We start from the raw sequence: 11,057 nt of genomic DNA, 5'->3' as shown, positions 1-11,057 counted from the left end.
AGCAGCGTGTTTATTTCATGTCTGACTCATCAGCTCAGTGTTGATACGCTAAATGCTTCAGAAGCTAACACTCTATAGAGATGTTTGTTTTTAATATAAAACAGTAAATGTTTTAAACAACTGTTGTGCTTTCTGGGTTTTTTTGTGGTTTTTTTTCTTTTCTTCCTGTTGTGGCCAATAAAACATGAAGAAGGCCACACAGTTTACATTTTAATAAAATTAAGTTATTTGGTGCCATATTATTACAGTCTATTGGAAAGTGGAATAAATTGCACACAGAGGAGTCATAGGAGGGAGAAATCACTGCGAATAAACATAGATTCTGGGATGCGTTTATTTGCTGGTTTCATCTCAAAGGAGGAAGGCTTTCCCCAGGAAAAGGAAGGTGGCCCCAGAGCTCCAGCCTCAGGGAGGCAACCCTGGGTCACTCCAGCCAAGGATGAGTTTTTTGGGGATCTGGAGCCACAGCAGGGCCATCCCAGCCCCGTCCAGCCAGTGTTTTCCACGTGCATCCTCCAAGAGAAACCTGTCCTCTGGCCACGCTCGGCGCCCGCAGCCCCAGAGCTCTGGGGCAGCCCAGCCTCCTGCCTGCCAGCCCTTAGCAGGGCCAGCCAAAAACCTTGGTCCCCAGGCTTCTTGCTGGAGGTTGGGGGTCTCTAGGCAAGTGCCAGGGCACACCAGGAGTCCTGCCGGAGGGGCATGCTCAGCCCGGGCTGGGGGGTCATGCTGGTGGGGGAGAAGGTGTAGTCCTCAGGCTCGAATTTGAACTCGCCGTGGGCACCGGCCATCCCCTCGTCTGACTGGCTCTGTGCCTGCCCCAGGGAGGGAAGCAGAAGGCCATTAGAAAGTCTGTTATTAGCCAACCGGTCACTCAACCCCTTGTCACAGTGTGGTGGTAGGACCAGGATGGATTACAAACAGGATGGGTTATCCCTGGTATTGCTTCTGCCCTTCGGAGCAGCCCAGGGCATCATGGAGGTTCCATGCCCAGCAAGCACAAGGGCCCAGCAGGAAGGAGGCATCCCAGGGCCCATCTGCAGGTATTGATTGACTAAACATGTCATGTTTGGAGCTCTCTAGGTGCATGCATATTTTTTAAGAGTTCAGCACAAACCAGATTTATTAGTTTCAGCCAAAACCCCCTCTCCCATACAGCACAGCTGGCAGTGTGCCAGGCCCTCAGGTGTTGGATCTGAGCTTCCCCTCCACATACACATGTCCAATTCAGGGAGGGCTCAAACCCCACAAAAAGATAGTGCTGGGTCACCACATTTTGAAGTGTGGGTTGATTTAGAGCCATTTTTTCCTCTGCCAATGCAAAACAGCAACCTGTCCCAAAGAAAGCCTGGGGTAGGAGCTCAGCCCTGCAGTCTGGGTGTCTGACAGTGCTGCAGTTTCATGAGCTCTGAGCATCTTAGGGCTTTCAAGTGCAGATAACATAGAACCAGGAAGCTTTTTCGTAGGAGCTACAGAGGTTTCCACCCTGGGCTGATCCCATCAACTCAACAAGGTTGTAACTCCCAGGATTTCATGTCAGGAGATGGGAATGAAACTCAGCTGAAGCCTGCTTGGCACTGATTGCCTCTGCAGCAGCAGGGCTTGGACCTCCCACATCCCCACTGGAAGATGTAAGAGCTGCTGAGGAGCCAACAGGCTGGAGCCCTTCCTTGTCTGCAAAGTCTTGGCTCCTGCTCCCTGCTTTCCTCCATCTGAGGCAGCCCATCAGACTGGTGACCACCAAGGCAATGTACTAATTGCTTAACCTCATCAAGCCCCTTCAGATTAATGACTAATGAGGCATGTGGAGCATTCACCCTGGCAGGTGGTGGCTGCAGGCCCCTGGGTTTTACCTGGGACACTGACACGATGGTTTGTCCAGGGTACTGTGAGGTGGCACTGGGCTCTGACTTTAAAGTGACCGTGCTGTCGGAGTTGGTGATGGAAGAGGGGGAGTTCGTGGCTGAGGTCGTAGACCCTGGAAGACAATCAGTACAGGATGGTGAAGTAACACAGGTGCAAGTCTGCTCTTGTGTAAATTTGTATTTTAATGGCTACCATCACATCTCATGGCACAACTCTACTGTTCTCTTCCTCCACCACATCTCTGCCAGGGTAAGGATTTCTATTTGGCTTCCCAGGTGCTGATGGAGGAGCAGGAGCAGCCTCCCACAGCCTGGCAGTGCTGTTCCTGGTACAGGCTGGATGGACTAATATTGAATGCAACAGGATATCTTCCCCTCAACTCTTTAATACACCATTTTTCCCATTACTCCTCTAAGCCCAGATCTGCTTGAACATGAGCATAGCTGGGCTGGAGTTGAGTGCCCACAGGGCAGAGGAACCTCTTGGGAACATTCCAACATGGAGATTTCCCACCTAGTATCCTCCTTCCACATGAGGTCTATGCATGAATACAGCTCTGACATCTAAAGCAATCATCAGAGGGAAATAAATAAATAAATAAATCACAATATTATTTTTAAATGATAATAATTTCTTGCAGAAGACATGTTGAGGAGCACTGTGCTCCAAGCCCCCGTGGTGGATCACAGCAGCACTGTACCTGTTGAGGTTTTGCCTTTGGTAATGTTTTTAGGCTTCCTTTTCCTCGTCTGGATGCTTTCCTTTTTCATGGCCAGAGGTCGTGGTACCTTGACATTTATAAAGTTTGGAATCATTAATATTGTATTTTACTTAGCCCCTTCCCACACATTGTTGCTCTCCTGTTTATGTGCTGTAGCTCATGCAAAGCACCTAAAGTCCTTGTCCTTCACTACATGTTATTTTTCTCTGCAACAGGCCTTGGCTAGAAGATGTATAAGGCTAACAGCTAAGGCTTTCCCACAAATTTTGTTTTTTCCTTTATTTCCTATTTTCCTTTTCCTGATTTATTAGTGACCTTTATGACAGGGCCCTATTAAATTACAGTTTCAGACTGAAGTCCCCATGGCTCAGAGGGAATGCTCATGGGATACAGGAACTTCCACCTTTATGGCAGAAGTTTGAAGAGGTCTGTATAGAGGGATGAAGTCTTCTCTTTGACTGATGGACATGTTACCAACAATTCCCATCCCCTGTGAATAAACATTATCCACCAGTCTCCATGTGGACTCCTTAGCATCTTTCACACACTCTTTTCCACATCTAGAAGACTTGTCTCCAGTCTGGGCTTGGGGAGCTTCAGTCTCCAGCTACTGGAGCCTGTTAAGCTTTCTGTTTGGGGAGCAACTCAGCAAATAACCTAATTAAGAGCCACCCTGTGCCAGAAATCTCTTCTATCCAAGCACCTCCTGAGGATGTTCCAGTGCTCCTTTTGCCTTATTCTGGAGAACCTTGGTAGACTGAGCCTTTAACTATTTAAGGAGACAGGACTGGGTTAGGACTCTTCTGGGTCCAGTTTAGAAAATGATGCCTCCAGACCTGATATCCTGAACCTGCTGGGTGGTGATCCCAGCTCCCAAAGGTCCCTCCTGATGTGGATGTGATACTCACCCCATGGAGCTTCATGTACAACCCACAGGCATTGCAGACGGGCTCCCCTTCGGCGTTCCTTCTCCAGAGGGTGGTGTTGGTTGTGTGGCAGTTAGTGCAACAGAGGCCAGCACGTCTAGATGAAGACTTGAAAACAAGCAAACACACACATGAAGGCACACATAGAAATGATTAACTAGCAAATTTCCTTCCATCTAAAAAGAAAATCTCCAATTACACCAGTTTCCTGGAAAATGTGCAACACGCAATAGGCAAATTCAGACCAAAGAAATGACATTCAAATGAGATCACCCTAATTTGCAAGTGTTTTTCTTACTGAGCTTGATAAACCTGGAAAATATCCTTGCAACTCATTTCACAAACTTCCAACAAATCTGGTAGATGTGATCAGGACTCAGAACACACAAAACTTTCCTCCAAGACATCCACTCAGACAGGGTGGAGATGGAAGATGGCAGCCAGGATTCAAGTCCACAAAGAAAACTCCTCATGCTTTAAGCAAACTCTTCTTCTGGTTTGCTGCACTCAGAACTACCAGTCAAGTTAGCAGCACCCCAAGTCATCACTGTTTTAAGACAATTGGCTGAACTGAGCAAAACCAAACTGAACTGGCCCATGATGGGACCAGGGAGGTTATTCTTTGCACAACTCACAGACAGTCTGTTCTCTCACAGGCTGCAGAAACATGGTGCAAACCTTTACTGATGACATATTTTGTGGGTGCAGTGATTGCTGGCTCTGAAACATTAATGCTTCCAAATGGAGAAGGAATATAATCTGGCAGAAGCAGCAGATTCATTTCTGACAACTCTACTCCAAACCACTGGAAAATTCACAAGTCTCTACATGCTGACTTGCCAGCTCAATAGGAATTTTGCTGGGAAGTCTCCTAACACAAGGTACTGAAATTATTTTAATCAAATACTTCACTAAGTAAAAGATACCAGTGACAGAATTACTATCACATGCTCTCCCCATTCAGGTGTCTTCAGCCTTGAGAAAAATCTCTTTGATTCCTCTCAAAGGCAGACGATAGGTGATGCAGACAATAAAGAACTCCCTGTTTGTTTATTCTTCCATGATTGCTTGATATCATGACTGAGCAATATGATGAATGAGGTGGGAAGAGTCCGAATAAAAATGAAATGTTTTTACAAGGTTAGTAGTCAAGTAAAGATTAGCTGAGTTTCAAGAGACACAAATGACATGCCCAAGTTTTGATTCACTCGTTGCTCAGCAAAGAGGTCTCAGCAACTATTTGCAAATAATGATGTTGCCTTGGAAATTATTTAGCTTTCAAGAAATAACCAGGCAAAAATAATAACACACTGAAGTGTGAGCTGAAAAGCCTGGCACAGAGGAGGGGACAGCAATCCTTGTCCCCACTATGGGACGTGGTGTCACAGAAAGATCCTGGAGCAGCTACAGAACTTCCTTAAAGCCTTTCAGCTGCTGGGACTGTGCTGTTCATCCCTACCATCAGGAGGGACCTCAGCCCCAGCAGGAGCAATGGAAGGTGCTGAGCACCCAACAGGTCCAAGGGCTCTGAGATCCAGCTCCTGCTGCAGGTGAGGAGGGGAATTTCAAGGCACTCAGCCCTGGGGTAACTGCACCCAGCACGGGCTGCTGAGTCTGTCATTGCCTGCAGATGGAGGAAGGCCAATGAAAAGCCTCTTGGAAAGCCCCAAGATTTATGGGCCACCGTAAGTCCCTGGAAAGGAGGGACACCCTCCCCCTATTTCATACAAATCTTTGTGTATGCAGATGTGAGGCAATGAGACCTGTGGCTCCAGGGAGCCATAGGCCATGCCCACCCTCCCAGCACTGCATCATGACCTCCTCACAGGTTTTCAGCATGTCCTTCCTGCATCTCCTGCACAGCACAGCTGCCTTCTCCTAGCAAAGCCAGGGAGAGCAGAAACCATTCTCCATGGCCAAGTATTACAATTTAAACCCCTCAAGAACCTGACCCTACACCACAACCTGACAGCTCAGCAAGACAGAGACAGTCAAGGCTACTGTTGCTCTCTGAAGGACGAGGGCAGAATACGTTATTGCTGGTTTCCCAGCAGTTCCCTTAAAACAAAATGCATTGCTGCCTGCCTCCACCCAGCTGCCTTTGTACCGTCCTGACCTTGTCTAGGAAGTTGTTGACTTCAACATTGTGCTCTGGTGTTTATTTATACAAATGCAGCATACATTAAAACAAAAACTCTTCATGGCCTGGGCTTGACAGCCAAGAGCTGCTGATAAGCTCAAGGAATGGTGAGTTGGTGCCTATCGGATCAACCGTGTGTGAGTGCTGCTTGGGGAGCCCAAAAAATTCACAGTAAGCAGGGCAAGTCCCTCTGAAGGAGCCCAAAGCCATCACAGGCTTTGCTTCACCTCTTTCTCAAAAGTGGAAATGAAACCACAGGGTTTCACAGGAAGAAGCCTCTGAACTCCCAGATTTAGTCAATGCTTCTATGTCCCCCTTTGCCAGCAGGATGGAAGGGAGGTGGTGTCAACGGGAAAGGGGCTGCAGCAAAGGATGCTGAGATGCCCAAACTCAGCTCCTGAAAGCAGGCAGATCCGAGGCTCAGAGCCAAAGGCAGCAGCAGCATCTGAGATGTGTCTTTGCTACCATGGCTCTGGGCAAACCCACACCACAGAGGACAAGGAAGCAGCGGGAACTGATGATGTCTGGGAGGAACCTAAGGCACACACTGTCAACTCTGGGTCCTATCAGGTTGCTCCACCACTGTCCCCAAACCCACTAAGCACTGCAAACTGTAAGAAAGGACAGGCTGAAAAGATACCCCCTGAGCCAAGCTGGCAAAACTCAACTCCAGGTTAGTCCTTCAGCTGAGGGTGGTGTGGGAGCTGCTGAGCACAGGGCGGCTGCTGTGGCTGCCCTGGAGCTGCCCCGTGTGAGGCAGCTCAGCCCCTACCTGGTGGAGCTGCACGTGCCAGGATTGAGCCATCCACCTTCAGCAGCTGCTCCTGGATGAAAAGATACTGCCTAAAGTGCTGCTCCCTTCCTCCTCTAAGATAGATCCTTTCTGCTGAAAACCACAGTGCTTTGAACCCAGACAGAGCCTGTAGTGAAAGGGCTGTCCCTGCTGCATAGAGGATGTTGCCCTTACCTCAAAAAACCCCACCAAAACCCAAAAAATGAACTGGAAAGCACACTACTACTGCTCAGCTCTCCCATGCACAAGCAGGGTGAGCGCTCCCAAGCTGCAGGACATCATCCCCCCCTGTCATCTGGGCCACACTGCCTTCCAGGACTTTGCTTTCTGAAAACAGAAGTCAGAAGAACTCCCAGCACAGCATCTACTTACAGAACAAAGGTCATAACGTAAAGGACAAAACCAACCATTTTTCCTTCTCCATGTCTGTGTTTCACCACGCTGTGAAACAGCTGATTTCCTCACTGCTAGAGCAGTGGTGTGGCACCTTAGTCACCACTGTGCTCCCACCCAGCCTGCGTGGGGAGGTTATGGGCAGGGAAGACATTCCCTGCCACAGAACTCATTTGGGAAAAGAAACATCCCACACCACAGGGGTGCAGGTCACTCCCTCAGTGCTGCATTTGCACAGCACGCCCAGCACCCTGTTCACCTTCAGTGGATCCCCCTTCCTCTGACAGGGCAGACCTTGTTGCAACAGGACATTTCAAACCCTTGGAAAAATCCAAGATTTTTAAATGTTGCATTTGAAAGTCAGGATGGAAAGTCCAAATTGCAGCCCCTTTTCTAACCCATAAACCAAAATCTCCTCAGATATTTCACCCTTGTCAAAACGTTTCCCCCAGATAAGCATCAGCTCTTTCATTTGGGCTTTACCATTATTGCCTTGATAGCCAAAATAATCTTTAAAAAGGTTAGAAGTGCTTTGATAATTCCTGGCAAGATTTGCTCATCACTGGGCAAGGGTCTTAATATTGCAAACCAATGCTCTCCACCAGAAAACTTTGCTGATATGTTTGCAAAAATATTCCTCACTGGTGTTATGTAGAGGGCTGTGCCAGCAGTGAGAGAGGAGCAGGCAGGGAGCTCAGGGTCCCCAAGTGCTGCCCACATCACATGGGCAGGGTACAGGCAATGCAAGGCTGGCTCCTTTCCCACACACCAAAATAAATAACTCAACAGCAAAACAGCTCTCCAGTTCCTTTGGAAAAATCTGTTAAAAAAAACCACACCAAAACAAAAAACCAACAAAACAAACACCTGGTAATTTGGAAGTTTGTCCAGTGCTACATTTTAATTCCAGTCTGAAATGTGGAGTTGGGTTTAAATTAGTTTGCACCCATCTCTCAATGTGTGGATCATATTTGCTCAGAAGAAATAGGAAGCATCTCTGAGATTGACAGCAGAGCAGTGACCAGAGCCCACTGCTGGGGTGCAGATTTAATGTCATTACACTAAAGGAGACCATAATCCAAAATGTTTCACTGGGATGCCTCGATTTTGAGATGATGAACAAAACAGAGTGATTTTCCACAGCTCATTTCATTTTGCAAATCCAGAGCCACATTTCCAGAATCAGAATGAAACATCTTGCTCTTTTTTTAAAAAAAAAAAAGAAAAGGTTTTCTGACACAAACTTGTCACCGTTGGGTTCTTGTTAATAATTTGTTTTGCAATGCAAAATAATAACTGCAGGAATACACCCCAAGTGAAAGCAAAAGGAGCTGCCAGCTGTTCCCCAGCACGGCTCCCACAAACATCCTGTTTGTAGTGATGGCTTCTGATGACAGGCTCTGAAACCAAAACTGTTACCACCAAATTTAAACATCCCAAAGTGACTCCAGAAAAGAAAAAAAAAAAAGAAAAAAAAAAGAGGCCTCTTTCCTCTCTCACGATGGGATCCCAATTGGAGGAAGCCCACTGTCGTGTTGGGGTGGGAATTAAGGCTTTAACCTGTAGAGAAACCAGGAACTACCAAACTCCAAATCTCCTTCTTAGGCAGCAAGGAAACTGGGCTTCATCCTGCTCCCATTGTGAGCAACTGAAAACCTACCAGGGGCAATTCAGGATCAGCCCCATCTCCTGTTCAACTCCCCTGCCTAGACCATGACTGTCTGCAGGAAATTATTATTACTACTACTACTGTTATTATTCTTTATTACTGAATTAAAAGCAATGCACCCACTGCAAGAACGGAGCTGGGGAAGCCCACGGATCTCTGGCTGACAGGCAGGGCTGATCAGCCCCTGCTCTGTGGTGCAGCCCCCCAGTGCAGCCCCGGGACCCCTCCAGTCCCTGCTGCCCCATCTCAGCGCTGCCCACCAGCCGTGCTGGGGCAGAAATCCCTCTGCCTTCCAGCCAGCTCTGCACCACAGCCGGGGGCTCCCGATGCCGTTTTAACCGCGGGAGGAACAGGCCCCAACAGAAGGACAGACACCCCGACCTCCCCTTTCTTCCCAGCCTCTTCTGCGGCTTGAGCGGCCGGTTGATGCCGTTCATTTTGTGGTAGAGCCCGCAGGCGTTGCACAGGTAGTGCCCGGTGCCGTCCTTCCTCCAGAGCGGCGTGGACATGGCCCCGCAGTTCACGCACTCCCGGCCGTCCCCGGGAAACTCCTCCAGGTACTCTGGAAGAGAGAACCAAGATGTGGGGGTCAGTGCCCGCCCCCGCCCCACGGCGATAGCCCCGTGGGCAGCCCTGAGGGTCCCTAATTCTCTGTGCCTCCGGACAACCCCTGCCCGGGGAGGATTTTTATCCACCCTACAAAGCGTGGCCCAAACCCCTTTATTCCCTCCGCACCTTCATCTTTTCATATTTTGCTCCTAACCAGAATATTTCCCCATCCCCCCCAAAGGGCCGAGCGCGGCTGGGGTGTCCCCGGGTGGGGAAAACCCATCAGCGCGGGGTTACCTCTGCACGGGGCTGAAAAAAATAAATGGGGGGAGGAGAAGGGTGGGAAATGGGTCGATTTTCCCGATTTCCAACAAGGTGCGTTAGGGAGGGCCCGGCTGGAGAGGGGCGGGGGCTGCCCGTGGCTCCCCCGCGCCGGCCGGGCTGCCAACCCCGACGTGCCCGACCCCGAACTGCGGCTAGAGAGGCTCTTCCTCAATTTTCTCCCCCTCTTCGAAAGCCCCGGGAAGAAAATGGGGAGCAACACGCTCCGAGCACCGACCCCGGTGCCGGCTCTGCGGGAGAACGGGCAGCCCGGAGGAAAAACGAGAGACCCTTCCATTGAGAGTCGGTCTCTCTCCTCCCTGGGTCCTTCCCTCCCTTGTTGAAGTGACTTCCTTGAGCTGAAATGTTCTTTTCTTCCGAAGAAAGCCACTAATAATAATAATAATAATAATAATAATAATAATAATAATAATAATAATAATAATAATAATAATAATAATAATAATAATAATATAAACTTCGCTCGTACTAATAATGATCCGACGGAAAGAAAAAGGAACAAAACAAAACAAAACACAAACCCCACGGAACCAAAAAATTAAAAATGGAAAAATGGAGGAAAAAAAAAAAAGTTAAAGAAAAAGAAGTTGCAATAATGAATGAACTTTTAACAAGGAATACTTCACGGCGCTTCACGGCGGCCGCTGTTCCGGATCCCAGACCCCCCAGATCAGAGCGCGGAAGAGATTTCCGCCCCGTCACCTCCCCCGGCAGCACCGGGGCCATCCCTGCCCCGCACAACGCAACGGGTTTTCCTAGACAAAGAGAGAATCCTGGAAGGAACCCGGTGCCGAGCACCTCCGGCGGGGGCAGCTCGGTGGGGAGGGGGCTGCTCCCCTGCTTTCACTTTGTTCTTGGGGTAAAGATAAGAGAATTCGGTTCACCGCAGTAAAGATGATAACGCGGCTGAGATCTTGAAGTGGCTTTGAAGGGGCTTCTGCAAACCCCGCAGGAGGAGGAGGGTGAAACACTCCCCGGGTTATAAACCCCGCGCACCGAGAGTCCTTTTAAAAAATCAAGCCCCAGAGTTTTATTTGCTCGGGGCTTGGTTTAAAAGGACTCTGCGGTGTGGATGCAAACGAATTGAAGTGGGGTTTATTGTTCAACGCCTGAGTGAGTTTCAGTGCCTCTCTAAAGGCCGCAGAGCGGTGCAGCTGCGGACCTGCTTGGGAGAAGGAGAATTAGGAGACCGAGAGTCTGTTCAAATATAAACTAATTTACCACAATAAATTACTTAAAAGGGAGTGAGCTATAAATCTGCCCCGCTAATTTAAACACAAGGGTAAGTATTGAAGCACAGGCACAAAGTCGATATTGTGGGAAGGAGATATCGGAGTGTGGGGGGGGGAAGGGGTTGAACGGCCCCTGCTCCTCTGTCCTGCGGGGGAACTGCTCTCCTTTGAAACGTGGTCCTTGCCCTTCGTGTCACACACGCACACAGCCCACCTCTGCCGAGCCACACACACCCTGCGCCCGGGCCATCTCTCCATTCCCGGGTAAAAGTCATCCCCTCCTTTCCCGTCGGGAATGGCAGCTGGACCCGGGGCCGGGCTACCAACACACAGGGGGGATGGGGACGCCGAGAAACGACTCAGAGCCCCGAGGCTACGACGAGAGGCGACAGGAACCTACCGAAGGTGGACCTGCGGCCGGGTAAAGCC

General features: G+C 49.3%; 1 protein-coding gene across 1 annotated transcript; it reads right to left on the bottom strand.

The window, feature by feature from the left end:
- Nucleotides 1–656: 656 nt before the first annotated feature.
- Nucleotides 657–11,053, bottom strand: GATA5 (GATA binding protein 5; the record flags this gene model as incomplete). Its single annotated transcript, XM_009998731.1, has 6 exons — nucleotides 657–812; nucleotides 1,851–1,975; nucleotides 2,564–2,651; nucleotides 3,493–3,619; nucleotides 8,902–9,067; nucleotides 11,029–11,053. Coding segments are annotated over 6 exons (687 nt in total), but the record flags the coding sequence as incomplete, so codon positions are not given.
- Between the last annotated feature and the right edge of the window lie 4 nt (nucleotides 11,054–11,057).

This window comes from Chaetura pelagica, unplaced genomic scaffold, assembly GCF_000747805.2.
Source record: "Chaetura pelagica isolate M959 unplaced genomic scaffold, ChaPel_1.0 scaffold275, whole genome shotgun sequence".
Classification (NCBI taxonomy): Eukaryota; Metazoa; Chordata; class Aves; order Apodiformes; family Apodidae; genus Chaetura; species Chaetura pelagica.
Note: the sequence above shows the minus strand (reverse complement) of the source record. Positions and strands in the feature narration are given on the sequence as shown.